Genomic DNA, 21620 nt, shown 5'->3' with positions numbered 1-21620 from the left:
TATATGTATACTTGTAAGTGGTCTCCACACACACACAATTAGTTTATAATTTAAACGTTTTCACCTTGTGGCCGATAGGAGGTCCATCCGCCCTTCCATGCATCACAACCATGGACATTACAAGAAAATCGGACAGAGTGAATCGGTCAACTATATCGCAAAAAAAAAAATCAAAAAAAGAAAAGAACCAATGCACATGCTTCCTCTCCAACCTTGCGCGTTTTTTGTTAGCCTTCTTAAAGCAACGACAATGAAGAACAGGCAGAAACGACTTTAAGGCCAAAAAGAAAAATAAACACATAAGTACAAACAATAAAAAAAGCAAAAGCGCTCAGAAAAAATCTAAATAAATAAGACCTGCTCGATTTTCTTAAAACTTTCTGCCGTTTACAGCAGTGGCGGCGGGAGAAATAGGAAGGTGGGGCTATGGGGAAGCCTCCGGAGACCCCAAGGCACGCACACACAAGCCCCAACAACATTAACAAGTACAACAAAAGACACAGCAGCTTGTATATACATACATACATATGTATGTATATAAATATAATATATATATTTATGTATATACTATAGATGAGTGTGAGTGTGTGTGTGTGCAGAGTATGTTTGGATGTAGCAGTCGAAGGAACATCTTTTGCGAGCGCAAAATTGCTGTCATGGGTCCGGGTCCCAGATCCAGGTCCAAGTCGAGGTCCAAAAAAGTGATGGTGCTGCCGATGCCTTCAGCCTTTACCATGCCACTTCCAACGTCTCACAGTGGGGACTTTACCCTCCCAAAATCATAAAACCTACGGTATTAAAGGTATAATTTATTGTTTCATTTCGTTTGCCACATGTCCGTTGAATTTCGGTTTAATGTTTTTTAAAAATATGCTTCAATAAAATTGGATATTTGTAGATCGGTAGCTAATTGAGGAGAGATTACAAGAATACATTTTCGAATTATTCGAAATAATCGGGAGAAAAATCCCACTGTACGCCACCGACACCGTCACCGCCACCGTTTGTTGCTTCTGCTTCAGCTTCAGCTTCTGCTGACTGCTGTTGCATTATTCATGTTTGGCAGCCAGCCATCGTGCCCCAAACACCGTCGCAGGCCCACTGCGCAGAGTGTGGGGGGAACGTTGACAACACACCACGCCCTCTCAGGCAGCGGCAAATCACAAATCAGCTGAGAGCGCCGCCATTTGCTGCAGAGAGAGCCGCTTCCGTCGAGAGGGAGTGCGAGCGAGCAGGCACTACTCGCACACAGGCCACCGCACACACACACACACACACACAGAGACGAACGCAAACGTCTCTCGCACACATACGCGCGCACATTCATGGGGAGGTTTTTGAAAAGCAGTTTTCCTGCTGTTTCAGTTCTGAACAAACATTCCCAGTTACGCAGCTCCGTTGACTGGTTGTATATTTTGTATTCGCGCGAGTTAGCTGTGCTGTGAGCTGTGAGCGCACCGCACCGGATTGAGTGTTCGAGTCGAGTCTGATTCGATTCCGAGTCGAGTTTTATTTCGTCGCTTCGCGTAAGCGGCACCACACTTTAAAACTGTTCCGGCCGCGGAACGCGGTTTTCTTTTTGGTTTGAATTCATTTTGCGGCTAAACATTGCTTTGGGGCCTGCTCCACAAGACGTACAGACCCATCGGGATCGAGCCGCCGGAGCAGCTTCTTGTTTTGTTATCAATCTACAACCACAGCAGCAGCAGGAGCAGCAGCAACAGAACAACGACAAAAAACAGAGAAAGAAACTAACAAAAACTAACATTCGATCGGGGATTGCCCGGCAGTAAAGAGCAAAGCAGAGAAGCCGAACGAGCGCATCCGCCTCTTGAATGCCTTATCAGTAGCACGGATCTAGAACTGCCGTAGGAACACACAGGAGAAGGTCCGACCCCGACCCCGACCCCAAACCAGGCCCAGGCCCAGGGCAAGACCCAGACCCAGGGCAAAAACCGACCACTACCACTCAATTTGGATTTGGAGTGCCATTCTCGCGCTGTCTCGTAAATTAATGTCATAAATTAATTTGGAACTCTGCCCGTCGTTGACATTGCAACCGGTGTCGGCATCTCGTTGCCGCTGTCGTCCCAACATCTACATTTCGGTTACGCCTGTGCGGCCAGGAACGCGTCCGTTTGGAAGCCATCGTCGTGTCTCCCAATCATCCTACCTGCCGAAAAGTCAAGTGTGAGTGTGTTGTGCGTGCTCGTGTGTGACCCTAATGTTCCTTAAATTACCTTCATGCTGAAAAAAATAGATAAATTAAATAAATAATACCTACAAATATAAAAAGAAACGTATTTAAGGTTTTAAATTCGTCATAGTAGATGCATACTCTTGAAGCAGCCTCCTTGCTGACGACGACGCCAACGGCTTGCTTACGGATATGAATAATATGCAGGCAAGGTTTTCTTAAGTGGTTGAACCTTTGGGTGAACAACACAACGTTCACAGTGTTCTCGACTGCCAAACCGATCGTAAATAAATGCCAACAACAATCACCCACGTCTATGCGACAAGTGTCCAGTGTTCTATCAAGTTCATGTGAATCATAAATACCGTAAATAGCTAAGCGCAGAGGACTACCCAGGACCAACGTAGCATCGAAACTTCCTCCGTCGGATTGCCACCAGATAGCAGCGACAGAAGGCGGAAGCAGAAGCAGAAGCCAACGGACTACGAACATACAGTAACAGCAACATACCACGCCAGACAGAAATCATCCTTGGAAATAGACCTCGTGTCATTCCAAAAGACGCACATGGGCGTCTGCACCGAGGAGCGCCCTGTGATGCATTGGGTAAGTTCTCAGCTCGGACCACGATAAGGACCATTGGACTGCACTGCAGGTTCACTGCGGCTCAACGATAAGCCTGACAAATTTACGAAGCATTCGGTTCCAACTCATCCTAAGTTTCTTTGAAGTATTTACTTCAGTCAGGTCTTGGGAGCGCTGATTAATTTTTGATTTATCGCGATTCGATCCCGGGTTACTAGGAGTTATCAATGCCAGACCCGACTGAAAGCTAGCTGGGCAGACGGCTTCGGAGACAACGGAAAACAGACGACAGCAAAGGCCAAAGCCATAGCCATAGCCATAGCCACAGCCGTTCTATGGCGATAAGAAACCCCTTGCCTTGTGCACTTCGCTTTAAAATATATGTACATATTTCACAGAATTCTCGATCTGTGGGTAGTTTTGTTGTTTTGCAGTTGCTGTCATAGCGATATGGGAGATCAGATTCGATGAGCTTTACATACCCTCCGACTAGGGCACACTTGGGCATATTTGGTACCTACAGCGAATGATATGGTGCACTTTTCATTGTAGCTAATAGTTTGTTCCTTTTGATAACAAAAATATGTACATATATACTTTTGTTGATCTATCTTCTAACCAATTCAAATCTAACTGAAAGCGCACAATCTATAATTCACATAGTTTCATCGGTTTTATTATTGATTCCAATCTTGATGGGATGGCAGCTCTTTAATATGATTTTAGTGATGATCTAATTTCCCGTGTTAATGTACACATGCATCTGCAAATTATTTCAATAATCTCAAGTAGAAACAAACAAGTTTTCTCACAAGGACTTATATGGATTAATTAGTATGTTGTAGTTTAATAGCTACGAATATGATATGGTGATATGATCTAGGTGGTTTCGAAAATTTTGTAGACAGTTAGCATCAAAACTGATGAAGTTGTTTGCATACAGCCGGACTGGATCAAGCTGATCAAGAGAATATATTCATTATTTATACGGTCGGAAATGCTTCAAAGTTGCATGCAACTCGCCAACATCGTAATACCCTCTGCCAAAGAAAAAAAAGAAGACAAATATTGCTACTATCTCTAGGATTATGGACCTATTTTTAGAACGACACATAGTCACCTAAAGGATTATCAGTATCATGTTGTGACTCATGCGGGGTGCCAGTCCAATCTGAATTCTTTGCTGTAGCAAAAATGCTGATGATGGCACTACGAAAATTAAGTTAAATCTGTTGATTTTTACTCCCAGCTTGATGTTTTTTCTTCCGTTTTATATACATAAAATATCTGCACTACCTTCGGGAACTGTCAAATCCTACAAACGTTTGAGAGGACATACCGGGTTGCCTAGCTAATATCTCGATCCAATAAATCTCAATCATTATTTTGGAAAATTTTTTATCGTTAGAATCGTTAAGATGTGGCTTTCAAAATTTTATTTCTCTTTCAATTGCGAAGTTACTTACATCATTTTTGGGGAAACCTTAAAACAATTTTTTAAATGAAAAATTAATAATATACTTACGACTGCAATCTAGATTAGCGACGCCATTTATGGGGATACCAAATATATCCATACCACAACTATTACAACTATTGCAGGCATAGTTCTAAGATGCAGCCGCTGACGTTAGCTCTCATACAGTTTTGTATAGGTATTCATGTTTCGTTATGGATCATAATCCGTTTTAAAAGACAACTTAAAAACTCCCTGCATACTCTTTAGATTAGGTTTAAATTGCTTCAAATATTTGAAACTTCTCCTTCCATTAAAATCGAAAATTCCTTCAGCACCAATAAAGAAATCAAATCAAATAGCAACTTCCGTCGGTCTATGGGATCTCCTGGATTTCAAAAGAACCAAATTTCCTGTTCAATGGCTGATGCTTAATATGGATGGGCAATCGCGATATTATATTTTGAATATTCTACGGCAGAGCGATCCTACGACTGTGTTTCTGGGGGTTCCCAAAAAACGTCATAAACTCTGAGAAAAGTGGATAAAATGTATTTTTAATATAGAATGGAATATATGTATGTACATGTACTTTTATAAACTTCATTGGGAAGGAAATGCTTTCTTCCCAAGAACATATTTAAAATTCCTTTATTTGTGCGCCACCTTTAAAATTCAGCTTTCAAATTAATGTTTTTGATCACCGAATACTCTAATTAGAATATGAGTTTGGCTCAAGGTTTGTGAAGAGTATGAAATCGGCCTCAAAGAAAACGATTCTTAATAAGAAATATTGTAAGAATGCAGGAGTCGGATACATCAAAAAAAGCTGTGATTGCAATCTGTAATATAAAAACGCATCTTCCCAAAAGGATCATTGGATTTCTGTTACGTGCAACGAAGTATTGCACATCTGTTAAACTATATAGTAAGGCCATGCCAGGGATAGTTGTATCAGTACATATATTTTGTTACGTAATTATTACGAGCCCGATTGGCAAAAAATCGAGCCAAAATGGCAATCCGAATCGAGCACAGTGCATGTGAGTTTTCGCATGGGCATCGTTTTCCCCTAAAGGTAACAACGTGTTCCTAAGCAGTGCACAGCAAAATGTTTGTAAATTTCTAAAGAAAAACAAATATCTAGAGGGAAACGCGTTGAGGAAAAATGTGATTCGTATATGCTGCAAGGAAACCTGTCATCCTTCTAACTCTCACTGCGGCGACACCAACAGAGAGAGAGAGAGAGGCAAAGAGGGAGAGAGAGGGGCAGTGAAAGAGGGGCGTACGGTCGCATCTATTTTCAACTAATTAATCAAAAATAAGTAAACTGGAGCATCGATGAGTCGTGGCGGGGCTAGGCGAGGCGAGGCGATAAGAGGTGCGATGGGGCGGGACGTGGACGTGGACGTGAGCACAACAGAGTTGCCTGTATGAAATCTTTTGCTTGGCAGAGTGCGACACGATGTCTGATGTCTGATGTCTGGCCTCCGCTCGCGTTCGGTACTTGAGAAATGTTGTACGAGTATGTTTTTCAATGAAAGCACTGCCATCTCACTTGGTTGTCCTCAACGTTAGCTCGGGGACGGGGTGGGAAGAGATGGAATGGGATGGGATGGGATGGGAGCTGACTTGGGTTTCCCTCACATGTTAGGGACTCCCAAATGTGCCGCAACGTTTTCTGCGAATAAAGCGGAGAGTCTTTCTTTTTAATTGAAACGATCTTTGGCTTTGCCTTTGCCTTTGGCTTTGCCGCAATTCCCATTGAAAATTAAATGCTTCATTTATAAGCCAGCACATCCTTTAATAATTATTTAGTATTTTAGAGCTGGTCCGCCATTCTGAATCCCTTTTCTCCACTGTGCAGCAAACCCATTAACATGTGCATAAATGTGTGTTTATTTTCCTGCAAATTACAGCAGCAGAGCGCAAGATTTCTTGGGCCCGGCGCAAGGGAGAAAAGTCCAACACCACCTGTAGCACATCAGGGGAGCAATCAATGTGGCAGTGCTGCAGGTGCAAATAACAATCACCCATTGTTTCGCACATGCTCCTCATCCTCGTGTCCAGATATTTGTGATCACAGTACAAAGCCATTCGGCAATGCATACGGCACCGAGTCATTTAGAAGGTAAGTCCCATTCAGCCATATCCAATCCGTCCAATCGAAGTCATTGTAAGCCTCTTTGCCAGCTATGAAACCGCCGATCGTGCCACCTTCGAGGACTCCACGGCCAAGTTCTCGATTAGTCGCAGTCGCACGGACTGCACTGAGGTCAGCGACGAGACCACATCGGGCATTTCATTCAAAACGGAACCATTCGGACCACCCAGCAGTCCGGAGTCCACGAACGATAGCAAAAACACGCGCAATCTCGATGATTGTGCAGGCTGTGGGCGGCAAATACAGGTAAGATAATGGTGCTCTAATCTACTAGCTATCAATCAAGCCTCGTTAAGGCCTAGTACTCTTTTCGTGGCCACCAATCAAAAGATAGTTTATAGATGCATTTATAGGGATCCGACATTTAATTAATTTCTAAAATAATAACAGAGACAGATAAATTTAAAATGCCTATCTGTCAATTATTACACAGTTAATGAAGAAAGCTAGTCGATATGACTTTGTCCGTCTGGATTTTCATATACATGGGAACCTAGAACTTGGAAACTGTAAAATCATTATAAAAAATCATTCAAATTCGAAAGCAATTATACGAGTAAATGTAGAAATCTTCTAAATAAAAGCAAAGTGGCTTTAGAGATACGGATCATTTCAGACAAACTGCACCATAAATATCTATCTATAAATAACTATTTATGTTTATAATTTATAACCCCCCCTGTAAAACACTACAATAATGCATCATTTTATTCGAAATATGTCATTTATGGAATGTGCCCTGACCTTTCTCCGCAGGATCGTTTCTACCTCTCCGCTGTGGAAAAACGCTGGCACGCCAGCTGCTTGCAGTGCTACGCCTGTCGGCAGCCGCTGGAACGGGAATCCTCATGTTACTCACGTGATGGCAACATTTATTGCAAAAACGATTATTATAGGTAAGTCCGTGGGCCAAAGCCAAAGCCAAAGCCAAAGCAGTTCAGTCCATTCAGAGAAGTACTGGCTGGGCACAATTACTACGGGAGAAGCAGAAGCTCCTGGGAATCGAGTGGCGGGCTGGGCTGTGCTGGGGCTGGGGCATGGGTCTGATGAATCAGATAAAGCCCCGACTGCATGCCAAGACATTGACTAGAAAATGATTTCCAAACACGCGAATGAAATATTTATGCATGCAGCTTTTCCGAAAGCCGCCAAGCCCGTCATTGTTTTGCTCCACTGTGCGAAGGCTGAGCGAGTGCCAACGCGAACGCGAACGCGAATTCGAATGCGAGAAGAAGCAGACCGCATCGGAGATCCGATACCAGCGGACCGGGCGGCTCCGCTCCTCCGCCTGACCTGGCTGGATGGGCCTGCGTGTGTTCTGCTGCTTGCATTCCGCCGCATTCTCAAGAACGCTCGCTCACCTCGCTGCGGCGCACGCTAGCCTTAGACCAAGACCACGATGAAGACGAAGACGTCGACGTCGACGTAGACGTGGACGTGGACGTGGATCGAGGCGGATTGGGTTGACAATCTTCGCTTGGGTGGGTTCCGGTGTCGCCCCCTTCGCACTGCCTAAAAAAGGAAGCTGCAATGGAGCTATTTCACGCGCCGCAACCATCACGCGAGAACGGTGCATGTGCATCAACAAAATGAAACAGAAACAGGTTATAATTATTCCAAAATTCAACCTGCACTTGCATATCTCATACTCAGTGCGAGTTTACAAAAGATTCTTCAACTGTGTGGCAGATGGAGAGGGACAGAAGGCCTCGCAACACCTGCTTGCCACAGCGTAAATCAAAAAGTTTATCATTCACGCCGCGCGGAGATGAGCAGCGAAAATGTTCAATTTTGCCTTCTTCCCAGGCGCAAACATAAATCCAATGCAAGTCACGCTCGTCACTCGTATTTCCTCTCAAATGATTCTTGTGACATTTATTACCGCTCCATATTTCAAAATACCCAGCATCGTAGTCGGATTGGGAGTCGCAGGCGGAGCCAGTGTCAGTGTCACTCTGTTGGCAAGTGCGGCTGGTCCCTACGGCAACGCCATCGATGGTGCGGGGTCTGGGTCTGGATCTGGATCTGGATCGGGGGTCTGGTCTGCTGTAGCCCTGCTCATGTCCGGGTATTCGGATCTGTGTCGGTGTCGGTATCGGTGTGTTTGTGTCTGTGTCTGTGTCAGTGTCTGTGGCTGATCCCCCCATTGCAATCAGCGCAACGGAGCCGCCGCGCTCCGCTGGCACGCACACAGGCACGGCACTCTAGCACACAAACCGATGCGGGTCGGATCTGTCAGCTTGTGTTCCGTGAATGCCGGGAGTGGGAGGATGGGGATGCGCTTGGCGGTCGCCATGTCATGTCGTACACAATCCATTCCGCCGTAATGTTTCATTTCGTTTCATTCCGGCGGCTTTTGCCGCCACTGCCGATGCCACAAACTGCCGTCGCTTCTGCTGCTGCTGCTGCTGCTGCTGCTGCTGCTGCTGCTGCTAGTCATTATCAATCAAATCGAATACCGCGCTCGCAGCCCCTCCTCTGCAATCTACAAGCGCACACTCGCTCTTGATTTATACTGCAGATGTCAAATATGACAACGGTGGCTCCCGGATGGAGGGGACGAGTGGCGGGGAAGGGCGACAGAAGCGAATTTATGCCCTATGCACCGTTAACTCTACGTAAATCTTGTGGGTGTTTGAGTTTCGGGTCGCGAGCCTGTCGGGTGAGTCGGGCGTGTCGGGCTGTGAATCGAAACTCTAACAAAAAAGAGATCCGGCGCATCCAATGAAATAAATTCATGTTTGGTCGCAATGAAAAGCAAATATTTTCCACCAAAAATACGACGGCTGGATGAGAGGAAATAAAATATCCGCTACAAATGGACGTGTGTGCTTCCAACCTTTCAAAACGATATATATTTACACACATCATTTAAATTACATCGAAGGCACATCAATTGACTTGTAACAAGCTGTTTACCTCATCGGTGTGCCTCCTGTGAATGGTTTTTAATTAGAGATGATGGGCTTTGGCCTTTGAAAAGGACTTACAAGTCATTTCCATAAGGTTTATTTCCTTATATGAAAATATACAAAACAAGAATATATTCGTGAATGGGCCAAAACGTTTTTATCCAATAATTTTGTATTTCTTCTCGCGAAAATAGGTATTTTTCCCATCGAGTTTTGTGACTTTTTTCAGCACTTGTGGACAGTACAGGTCGTCAGCAAAAATGTAGAATAATTTATTGATTCAATGACTACAAATATTCAGCAAAACGAACTTTGAAGCGTCGATGATTGCGCACCCTTGAAGTTCGAAGACTAGAATATGTTAGTTTACCTCATATTCTCTTCATTAGATGATATAGAATCGATTTGTGTGTTTCCCAAAAAATCTGGTTCTAACTGAAACCACTTTTTGGACAAGAACTTGGCCATTAAGGAAGTCTCAACTATCGATATCACACAACATTTTGAAAACTATAAAAAACAATACAAAGCATGATATATTTTTTATTTCCCCGAACCTAATCAAAACAGTGCAAACATCAAACCCCGTCATTCATCTTGTAGATTTGCGAATTATCTTAGTCTTCCAGTGAATTTCCCGCCCCCATCCACAGGCTTTGGGGCGTTTGTTTCGGTGCCAATTTTCGGAAAGCCCCCGGTGTGGACTTACAAAAATATCCGATAAGCCCGAAACATATGTTAACCCAGCTACTGGTTACTTAGAGTCGTTCGACGACTGCGCTAGATCATAGCAAGGGGATACTCGTGCATATAAAAGACATATATACATACACACGGGGAACTAATGTTTTTGTATCTCACTAATCTCGTCATCAAAACACATGTTTGCCACTGGTTCCGCCTCCTCGGCCAGCACTCCAACTGCCGAACTGGCGCACTGCCGGCACTAGGATGGGATTCTGACTGGGCCTGAGAGCCGTTCATAATTCTGTTGCTTATGTTTTAAGCTCTCAAGCAAAGCAAATAATTGGATTGTTGTGGATTATACGACACCGTTGGCTTCTGAAGCTGCTGCTGTCTTGTGACTGTGGCCATGGTAGGCCATGTAGGTTCCACCATTGTCCCAGACCAGAGCCCCTCTCAGGGGTGACATTTTACAATCGGGCAATGTACCTGTTTGGCTTGGCAATTCTCGTTTTTCCGCCAGTCGGTAGAAGCGGGACGAAGGAGTGCAAAGTGTATGCTGTCACCTCATTTCTGCATATTTCTTATCCCTGGCTGTGGCTGCTGCTGCTGCTGCTGCTGCTGCTGCTGCGACTGTCTATCGTGATAATGTTGTGCTGATGGTACAACGGATAAGACCAGGCGAGCCAGCGAGTGGGTATCAGATTGGGTCGCTTAGTACGGGCCGACCAGGAGGCTTCTTGGGCAGCCATAAACAGTGTTTCGGACCGGGTGTACAGTGTCATAATTTTAATTTTATGTGGCCCGTCGGAAGAGCAGGAGAGCAGGAGAGCAGGAAAGAGACTGGAATTGGCTTCGTTATCACTGAAAGTGTGTGTCAAAAGGCTTTGCTTCAGTGAAATTTCTGTGGCCAGGGAAATGTCTTAATCAGCGACCAGGGATGCGCCCTGCTCCGGCCACCCCACTGGTGACCACAAAAGTAGGCAAGTGGAAGAAAAAGTTTGGCATAAAATGTTTACAGTTTTAAAAGTCAGCGAAGCGCGACCATTTAATTGTGGCCAGTGAGCAAGAGTCTGACTCGAGCACCGAATTTATGGCCCCTCTGAAATCGCGGGTTATGCAATAAAATAATTTCTTCTCTCAGCTCTGCCTGCCAGTCAGTCAGCCAGGCAGCTGGAGCTCCAAGCTAGAATCATAGAAAGTATAACGAATATATTAAACGAAAGCGTACCAGGGAAGCCTCATAAAAAAACCATCTGCGTGATGGAAACTAAAATCTACAAGAAACCAAAAACTCCGGACCAGAACCGGCCTGAAGAAACCAACATTCAAGGGATTGGATTCAATCTCACGTTGGGTTTTTATGTTCTAGTCGCCGCCCCCAACGGTAGGCATCGCTTCGGCCCTGCCCTGCCTCAGTGTCTGTCTGTGGCCTCATCAAAGAGTTGAGCAAAAGTTTAATTTGATGACGGTGGAAAGAGCATGCAACCAGTTCAGACCCACGGAAAAGGCTGAGAAAGAGCGCAGTATTTATTTTTTATGAGCACTTGTCAGCGACCTCATGTAGCGCCACTCTGTCGTTCGGGAACCACCAAACCACCGTGGGCACACAACCAGTGAAACTGTCCGATCAGAAAAGCCGCAACAAAACAGTATCTGGGGGGGAAAACTTGACAGATATGTAGTTTCATAAAGGTACATTATTTACATAATTTTTAAATGAAATATATTCAGTTTTGGTTTTCAGATTTGTAGTTGGTTGTAGTGTCTCTCGATTAGGATTGCAGCTTTTCATTTGCAAGCGAAATCTTTAAATTCACCCACTGTGCTCTCGGCTGGTTCTGGAAGGTGCCTGCACTCCTCCATGTCTGATCCGGAGGTCGCTCGCTCTGCTGCACAATGCTCTAAGTTTCAGTTACCGCCTGGACCCTCGGTCGACAAGGTGTAGAGGGCTTAGAAGAAGAGCTGATATAAGCACAGGGGCAGCGCGATAATTAAAATGTTTAATGGGCATCTTAAAAAATCATTTTACGCCGAATTTATGCGACGGAGAGCCCAGACCCCGACAGACAGACCTATAGGCAGAAGGGGGGGGAGGCACCAGCGGTCCGTTCCAGCGGCAGCCGACTAACAATGGGGCGCTAATCTAATCTGCTTACCTATAAAATTATAGACAGAATCCCATTGAGCATGGGCTTGCGTTTCTTGGAAGCCGGAAGAGTCCTATTAAAGAACGCTTAGAAATGCAAATGTAAATGTTAATGAAACTATTAAGAGCGGCGTTGGAGTTGGGCTAAGTTGTGGTCTTAAAAAGGGGTAGTTGGTGGTCGGCACTGGTAGCCGTATCGGCTTGTGGTCTAAGCGGCAGCCTACCGTACGCACAGTCCAATAGACAGCAATCCAAACTAATTTTCCAGCGCATTTAACACGTAAAAAACACAAATCATCCACAGAAAACTCGTCGATCGGCTGATACGAATGGTGTGTAGTCACAACAAAACCAAACCCCAAAATAAAAATAAAAATGCAAATACTCGTAATTATTGTATACGTTTAGGCAGACGCCGGACGAGGGCCTAGAATCGAATTATCACCATGGGACGTCATCGCCGGCAAAGCCCAGAGTGAGAGGCAGAGGAAGACACAGGGGGAGAGGCATTGGCAGAGGTAGGAGCTGCTCGTTGCGCTCTCACGAAACCCGGCAGCGAAAATTTTGCGAATTCCGTGAACGGGGAAGGTTGGGTCGGGCTGATGTTGCTCCTGAAGCTGGTGGTGGCGTCTGGGAAATCCGCTGCAGCACAGTTGTTTCTATTGTTGTTGTCATTGTTGTTGTTTCGGTATACTCGAACATACACTCGTACACGTGTAATCGGAAGAGCCAGACCCAGCGGGTGGCACTTGAGACTTCATCGCGCAATCCCGATCCCTGTGCGCGTTACAAATGCTCTCACGTTACAAAACGTGGCCAGGGGGACGGGAACGCCCTGCCTGTCCTCGTTTTCAGCCGTGTCCCGGCCTTCTCTCAGCGTCCAGTCGGACCACACGTCGGTTTACACTTCGGTGTGCACAGCGCTCCGCTCTGTAAGCATGTATGGATTTCCGCCCTCCAAACAGAGCCCGCCCGATCCGTCTCTTTAGGGTTTCAGCCCATCCATCGCTATCATGGGGTCGAGTCGTCAGGGCATCGAGTGGCCGCGAGTGGCCCGAGTGGCCCGAGTGCAACGCTGCGCCACTTGGCCACGATTCCATTCAGCTGTTATCATGGCAGCCTCCAGTAGCCCATCTCCTCCCTGCGCGATTTAATCTATTTGCGTAATCAAAGGAAAGACTTGACTTTTTACTGTTTGCCGTGCAACAACATTAAATATGAGCCCCAGCCAGCAAGAGCTACATATGCTGGTGACGCGGACGTGGCTATCGTGTTGTATCAGCGTTGATGATCAGCAGTTCCCGCACATGCACACATGTCCATACGAGTACGAGGCGACACAAGCAGGGCTACGCCTTCTTTACACTCTTTTCGGGGCAGAGCGAAACAAGTGCAGCGTCACCAGGATGCTGAACGAAGCGATGCAATGCGATGCGATGCGGTTATCTCGCAGAGGTAGGACACAGGGCCTTGTCGGGGATTGATGGGCGCCGTGTGGTGGGACACAGTAGTGTTTTGCCAGAAGCCGAAGCGGAGACAAGTGCATATCCGCATCACAAAGCTTTCGATGCGGTTGTGTTTGAGGTTGGTGGTTAGCTAGTTTTGGCTAGAGAGCGAGGCTAAAACTGGAACTGGGAACGATAGCGGGACCGGAGCGGAGCGACCATAGTGTTGTCCGCATCCAGAATGTGTGTGAGAGTATCAGATTTCGAGCCCTCGAAAACATAATCATATATTAGGCGTTGTCACTTTGACATTTCGCCTGCTCTTTTACATGGCAATAATCATAATTCATTTTTCTCTCGCTCCCCAGCCGGCCGGTCTCTCGGCTTTAGGGCGCAGGAGGGCGTGTCAGGACGGTGGAGCCCATGAAATAAAATGCTGTGGAATGAACTCTGCTGAAGCTGACGCTGACGCTGAAGCTGTACGGGTAGTCTGAAACAGTTTTATGAGTTGGTAGCAGGGACTCCGCCGCGCCGCGCCGCGTCTCGTCGCCGTCCCCGTAGTCTGCCGTAGCTGCCTGCATCCATGTTTAATATTATTTATGGGGCTCGCGTCTCCCGCAGCAGTACAAGGTACACACATATACGTATGTACATCTGCATACATGTACATACGTACATACGGCCTGAAGAACGAATCCGAGTGAAAGATCGGGTGAGAGTCGCCGTCGTCGCGACTCGTGTAGCGACAAGATGTGCGACAAGGCGAAATGACAAAAATCTCGGCGTCACATCCCAAATAATATTCAAGAAAATGAAAACACAGATGGAGAGTGGGAACTGGAACGGGAACGGGAACGGGAATGGAGACGGAGACGGAGACGGGAAAGGGAACAGGAACGGGAACGGGAATGGGAGCGAGGGCCTGTCTTGAAGTACGCTCTACGAGCATATGAGTATGATAAATTTATATGGAATTGTTTTGGTGTCTACATTGGGTGTTTTATTTTTGCCAGGAGCCATCTAGCACTCCAAAATGTGAGAATGAGTATGTTGAGCGAAGTTGAAACTGAAGTGAAATGCGCCAATTATTTTGATTAATGTCAAAGAAATCGCGTGTCTTGCGCATTTGATGTTGCATTTCCTTTCCCCTCTGCTGCCAGGAAAAAGGCTGCCTGCCACAGTCATCCGTAATGCGGGCACTCCGCTCGTCAATTTTGGCACGAAACCAGGAACTCCCCAATGATTATGGTGTTGCTGGTAATCTTTGATCTGTCATTTGCGAAAGTGAAAACAGTAGCCAGGCCACAGATCGAAGCCCAAAAACGAAAACGAAAATGAAGACGAAGACGAAGACGAAGACGCAGGCGTACACGATGACGATGTCGATGATGAGTAGGCGTTTGAGTTTGAGTTCGAGTTTGAGGGCCACTCATTGTTGGGACTTGGTCTGATCCGTCTGGGTGCCCGTGTCCGTGATTACGGGGACAGCAGACAGTAGCCGCAGCTTCCTGCCAAACATATTATTAGTTATGAAATTATAATTCTGTTGGGGAAGCCGACACAAATATACTTAGCATGATTTTTATAAATATCATGCCGAATAATTGTATCGAGTTGCCGGGTCGGGGTGTGCGGAGGAGTACAATATACATACAATACGTTGGTAACTTTCGTGGTTTTGCCAATTCCCATAGAATATAGAGGATTAATTCTAACAAATATGTATGAATATATTATTTTCTTACAGTTTTTTCGGTACTCGCCGTTGCTCCCGCTGTCTGGCTTCCATCAGCTCCAATGAGCTAGTGATGCGCGCACGGAACCTGGTCTTTCATGTGAATTGCTTCTGCTGCACGGTCTGCCACACGCCCCTCACCAAGGGCGACCAGTACGGCATCATCGATGCACTCATATACTGCAGGTAAGCTTCACTTCGCCGCTAGACCGCCTTGCTTTATACGCCAATAACACTTGATTGTCCAACAGAACCCACTACAGCATAGCGAGGGAGGGAGACGCCGCATCGTCCAGCATGAGTGCCACGTATCCATACAGCTCGCAGTTCGGCTCGCCGCACAATGACTCGTCGAGCCCACACTCGGATCCAAGTCGGAGTATTGTTCCTACGGGCATCTTTGTGCCCACATCACATGTCATCACCGGGTTGCCGCAGCCGGCGCGACAGAAGGGCAGGCCGCGCAAGCGCAAGCCCAAGGACATCGAGGCGTTCACCGCGAATATAGGTATGTTGGCTATGGTAGGCCATAGGTTGTAAATTCCGAACTGTTTCGAGGTACGAGTGGGGGCCATAAAAGTAGCAGCATGCAGCGTGCAACATGCAGTCCCGGTCTTTATGGCCACTGGAGCTGGATATTGGCGCCATTGAGGCATTAGCAATGGCAGAAGCAGCTTTTATGGGTCTTCGTCATAAAACTCGGAAGGAGCTGTAAAAGTCTACAAGAGTTTCTCGATTGATTGCAGATCTCAACACAGAATACGTGGACTTTGGCCGAGGATCGCACATGGGCTCCTCGTCGCGCACCAAGCGCATGCGCACCTCGTTCAAGCACCACCAGCTGCGCACCATGAAGTCCTACTTTGCCATCAATCACAATCCCGATGCCAAGGATCTGAAGCAGTTGTCGCAGAAAACGGGTTTACCAAAGAGAGTCCTACAGGTGAGTTGGCGCAGCACCACCTGATGACAGTTTCACATTTGCAACGCTTCCCATTCCTAGGTCTGGTTTCAAAATGCCCGGGCCAAATGGCGCCGCATGATGATGAAGCAGGATGGCAGTGGCATGCTAGAGAAAGGAGATGGCACCCTGGACCTGGACAGCATCTCGGTTCATAGTCCAACATCGTTTATAATGGGCGGACCCAATAGTACGCCGCCCCACAACATGGACTAACATCTGCTCAGGGAAAATGGGAACGATGCTACCTTCAACATGGAGCTCGTGGGCCTCCGCCAAAGCTGCCCCTGTCCCTGTCCCTATCCCTGTCCCTGTGCCGGTTCCTTCCGGGAACAAAGCCTATTGGTGGACCTGTTGAGTGGCAGTGACAATTAGATCGTGTGGGACCCGAATCGGAAAAGTCCACGCATGCATGCATGGACATACCATATTCAAAACTTCAAATATACTACCCCTAGAGAATGTTGTTAGACAAGCTAGCTAGCTGCCTGCATAGCTGTTGAAAAGCGTATAACTTATGTATTTTTGTAGTCGCTTCTAGCTCGTTGCCAGCACTAAATATTGACTGGGTTTCAGACGACAGCTCTCAGCTCTCAGCTCTCAGCCATGACATGACTGCTCCAAGGCTTAAGGCTTTCGGTAGTTGGTATTTTTGCGCTGCAGGTCATCCCCGTGTTGTTTCTGTTTCTATCGTTCATTTGTAAATATGTACTGAAACCTTATAGCATATGTACTGGCTTAGACACCGGATATTGTTAATATATTAATATTATTTATAGCGTACACTTCATCACATATGTATATAAAATGCATATATCTATATACATATGCCCACAAATACGCATAATATATATTTATATGTATTTAATATTTATTGCCCAAATTTAAATAGTTAGAGATGAATTTAGTTTAGCGAGAAGCGGTCTATAAAATATAGTGCATATATCGTACCAGTAGAATAACTGTACTATATTGTACTTTACAAGCTTCAAACGCGATGAAAGTTATGAAAGCAATGACATATAACCGAAGCAAAGTGAGCAACAAGAGATTTGTACTTACAAATAGTTAACCATAAGTCGTACCATAGAAGCCAAATAAAAATTATTAAAACAATCGAAGATACATATACACTTGTTTAATCTAATCTAATATCTAACACTGGATCACTACTTTGATGGAAAATTTTTTGAATGGAAGATCATTTGGCCTAACTACATATATGACCAGATATTTTTTTTTTGTGTGCTAAGGGTTTTAACGATTAAATGGCCATATAAAACCACCGTGACAGGCAAGTACTCATAAAATGTATTTCTTCTTATTTATGTATGTACCACGTACTTGAAGAGTAATTGAAGTGAGCTTTAGCAAATCGAAATTTTCCAATCAATACCGACCCACAAAAAATGGAAATATTGGTCCGGACAAGGTGGGAGTCGAACTAGTACGTACATGTATTTTATGTCGCTGAATCCGAGGTTCATTTTTGCAGAATAAAGCTGATCATCTGGTATTGAACAATTGGAATACCCATCTTTATCCTTATCTATGGGCTCAAAATCCAACAGACATTTTTAAACTAGAGATTAAATCACAGCAATGTGAATTCAATTTGTTACCACATGTGAAAAATAATTTATTACAAAACATTACAACTTAATTGAGAGTGAGATTGAGAGTGCTTTCTTACTTGCAGCTTCACTTCACAACTTCAACACTAGAATAATCAATCTCAGTTCATGCAGCTGTTAATATGCCAGAAAAATATATATGCGTGTATAATTTAGATTCGTTACATTCAAAAAATTAGTATAAAAGATCGATTTGTCTAATACAAGGGGTTTGTTAGCGTTTTTTTTTTTGTTGTCTTTTTTTGTACTTATTTCTTGTGTTATAACACAAGAAAAAATGTCTTTTATAACTGTCATGAACAATTTCAAGTAGCTTAGAATGCGTACAGCTAAGTTTCTTAACGAGCGCAGATAAGGCAAATTTTATAAGCAATTCAAGGCGCTAAAAATCCTTCAACGTCGCTATCGATGATGTTGCGCTCGCTCTATCGACCCTGCTTTTGGTCTCTACGTTTGTGACACTTTGTAAAACACAGATGTAACAGCTCTATGGTTAAGAAGTCCAGCTCCACTATGTGCATTTTAGTTGGGACTAGTTAAGGATTAATTCAACTAGGAATTTCTAAGCATATGTAGTATGTTCTTGTTATGTTTGTGTGTACGAGTATGGGTGTGGTTTACATTTGTGAGTGTTAAGTGTGTTAAGATTAAATACATTTATACCTAGAGAGCATGTATTGCCGGTTGCAATGAGCACTATTTAGCTGCTGTTCTTGACGCCCAAAAAGGCAGAACTATCCCCGCCGATTCCTTCCCCCTGCTGCCCTGCGCCGTCATCACAGGCAGTTGGACTATTTGTCACAGCGGCCATGGCCTCACGGCGCTGACGCTTCATCTCCAGTAATTGCTTCCTCTGGGCTTCTCGTCGCAGTGCTGCCATCGAATTCGCAGCAGCGGATTTCGATCCATTCGCACTCGCGATTTTTGTCGATCCGGCAGTTTTCGCTTTAAAAAGTCCCGTTTTCGTCGATTTTATCGTTTTAGACACCGTCTCCACCGCGGGCGGTTCAGCTGTGGCCTGGAATAACCCATACAAACGGTTATAGTGAATAAGGTGCTAATTTTGTAGTACCCACCTTCCAATCATTCATTTTAAGCTGATCAATATCGGCAAAAATGGAATCAACCTGGGTCACCTGCAAATAAACCATGTCCCAGAATCCTTGCAAATCGTCGACTGTTGTGGGGAACGCATCCTCTGGTGAGGGATTCAAATTGTTGTGACATAGGCCTGTAAACCAGAAATAAGCGAAATGAATTGCACACCAAGGAGTAAGTAGCTGTTGATCACGCACCCTCAAATTGTTTCATTTTCTTCGAGGCCAGAAGACGGGCCTTCCCAGAGGCAGCCCGCAGCAATCCAAAGGTGTCCTCTGTGATATCAGGATTATTCTGCGGAAATTTATGTTTCATATTGTTAACAAACGAACAACTCCATTAAATATCAGGTAGGTCTCTTACAGCTAAGGCATCTATGTACTTTTCAGCAAGAGCGGCCAGCGCTAACAGACGATCCTGTTCGCCTTTGAGTATTTTAAGAAAATGATTTCCATCCTTTTCCATTTGGGGGGCAGTAATAATTTTGGTGATCCCAATATACTGCTCAGAATCCAATTGGGCATTTTTTACGGGCTCGTGGTCAACAACATCTATTGGAGCTGGTGCCGACTGTGATTCCTCTGTGGCCAGATTCACCTCTGAGGCACCTAAGGACCGAGGTACACTTCGCTTCGGCGATACCGTGGGTAACTGGGCACGGAACTCATGACTTAGGTGCCTGAATACAGGCAAGTCCACTTCACCGTTTTTGCCTGACAAAGGCTCTATCTTTCTCGGCGATACAGCCTGGGAGCAATTATTGTGCAGCTTTTTCCGAAATTCTCCGTAGTCCTTGCTGGGAGAAAGCTGTTTAAATTTTCGCGCCAACTCCGAGTTTTGCGGGCACTCCACTTCAAGCTGATACTTCGACGTCCACGCTGAAGATGGTGAATTGGCCCGGCCATGCTTCTTGGGGCTGTACAATACTTGGGTCAAAGCATTTGCGCCGTATAGGCGCTCAACACGCGACTTTATGAAGCTGCTAGTTGAGCCATTCGTGCCGCTGCTGCTTCCATTGGCACTGCCATTACATTGGGCGATACCAGAATCTGCTCCATTCTCCGGACCGTGCCCCTTATTATTGTTGCTCGCCTCGACCAGGCTATACTTGCTGGGCGTGCAGGGCTGAGTGATGAGCGGCATGCTATTGAGAACTGGGGCCGCCAGGGAATTATTGCGCTTGCAATACTGCAGACTACTGGTGGAGGGGCGGATGGGCGAGACCTCACGCGACTTATTTATGTCTTGACGAATCTTCGAGTCGTAGGTGGTTAGATTGGAGTATCCGTTGACGCTGCAGGCCAAGTTCAAGTAGCTAGGCTTTTTCTCAGCTGCGGCGGTGGCGGTGACAATGGAAGAGGCTTCAGCGCAAGCATCGATGTCAACATCGACGCCTGCAGCGTTCGGCTCATTGGCGGGTTCGACGCCAACAGGTGACAGCACCATACGCACCAAGCCCGTCCCGGGATCTACAAAGGCGGTCGTAGTGTACTGTAACTGCTGCGGCGATCGCAGAATGCAGCGTTCACGTAAGTTAGCAGTGAACTCGCGTGTTATGTCCTTCACAGAAAGCGGCGTTGGAAAGTTCAGGCTGCCACTGGTATCTGCAATGTGTCATAGAAAGAAGATTCAGAGTTAGTCTCTTTTGGCCAGTCAAGTCGCGAACGAACGCAAGCAAAGAAACATAAAAATACAGCAAAGAACAGGCAGAAGTAGCTGAAACGCAAAACAAAAGGAAAACCAATAAATAAATTCGAGGCAGCATTCAGATTGAGGTTAGGTTCGGCAGCAACCCACATACCATATACCATATACCATATACCTGATATATCGGAAGAGTCCGCATCTACATCGAGTGAACAGCTGCCAATGGAGTCCAAGCTGCGATCCATGGGAACTTTGGCTTTGAGTTATGGAATATGTGTGCTGTGGGAGCCTTCACAATTCTAAAATTTGTGGGGAATAATATAACAGATTGACTTCCGGAAGCCGGGCTACACAGACCAGGCAAACGCTCGCTATCTTGCTCACAACCAAATTAACGCCCATTTCTAATTTACTGTGCTGTGCACTCGGAACAGCGCTGCGCCCCGAAGAGAAATGCAATTATTTGTGTAATCGTTAAAACAAAGCACAAGCACTTGGTTGGTGTTGGTGGTTGGCCGAGACACAGCACGGGCACCGCGAACGAGGGCGGTGGCAATTATTTGCCATTTATGCAAAGCGGAAACTCGACGGACTACTGATCGTTGCGATCGCTCTTTTTGGGCACCAGACTGCTGCGACAAATGACCGAGCTGTGACTGTGTTGGGGTCTCGAGGGCAACAATATCAAGCTGAAGATCAATGGAAACGACTCTTGGTTTAGCTGCTCTCCAGTTTCGTGCCGTCCATATGCACGTATGGATGTATGCATGCACACATTGTTGCGTTGCTGCCGCGATCGACAGCTTAGAAGATGGGAGCAGCTCTAACGGCACTGTCATCTACAATTCCAGTTCTGCTTTGCTAACTTTTTGTTACCACATGTGAAAAATAATTTATTACAAAACATTACAACTTAATTGAGAGTGAGATTGAGAGTGCTTTCTTACTTGCAG

At 45.6% G+C, this 21620-nt stretch overlaps 2 protein-coding genes across 4 annotated transcripts; one reads left to right on the top strand and one right to left on the bottom strand.

Annotated features, from left to right (window-relative positions):
- Positions 1-1393: 1393 nt before the first annotated feature.
- On the top strand, positions 1394-17406 carry LOC117185774 (protein apterous). Of its 2 annotated transcripts, none has more exons than XM_033392500.1 (8): positions 1394-2803; positions 6158-6369; positions 6420-6648; positions 7159-7298; positions 15340-15513; positions 15579-15835; positions 16074-16270; positions 16331-17406. In XM_033392500.1, exons 1-8 carry the CDS (start codon positions 2765-2767, stop codon positions 16502-16504), a joined length of 1422 nt encoding a protein of 473 aa, XP_033248391.1. In that variant the 5' UTR covers positions 1394-2764; the 3' UTR covers positions 16505-17406. The 2 variants fall into 2 exon arrangements, with proteins under 2 accessions (XP_033248391.1, XP_033248392.1); XM_033392501.1 differs by having other exon boundaries at positions 1396-2803; positions 6432-6648.
- A 491-nt stretch (positions 17407-17897) lies between these two features.
- On the bottom strand, positions 17898-21436 carry LOC108159774 (disks large-associated protein 4). Of its 2 annotated transcripts, none has more exons than XM_033392499.1 (5): positions 20829-20853; positions 19384-20624; positions 19218-19314; positions 18999-19153; positions 17898-18940 (listed from the first exon to the last, which is right to left on the bottom strand). In XM_033392499.1, the coding sequence occupies exons 1-5, from the start codon at positions 20836-20838 to the stop codon at positions 18623-18625; spliced, it is 1821 nt and encodes a 606-aa protein (XP_033248390.1). In that variant the 5' UTR covers positions 20839-20853; the 3' UTR covers positions 17898-18622. The 2 variants fall into 2 exon arrangements, with proteins under 2 accessions (XP_033248390.1, XP_017148822.2); XM_017293333.2 differs by having other exon boundaries at positions 17907-18940; positions 20843-21436.
- Positions 21437-21620: the final 184 nt, after the last annotated feature.

Source organism: Drosophila miranda, chromosome 3, assembly GCF_003369915.1.
Source record: "Drosophila miranda strain MSH22 chromosome 3, D.miranda_PacBio2.1, whole genome shotgun sequence".
In the NCBI taxonomy this organism is placed as follows: Eukaryota; Metazoa; Arthropoda; class Insecta; order Diptera; family Drosophilidae; genus Drosophila; species Drosophila miranda.
The sequence above is the reverse complement of the archived record's forward strand: the minus strand, read 5'-3'. Positions and strand labels throughout refer to the sequence as shown.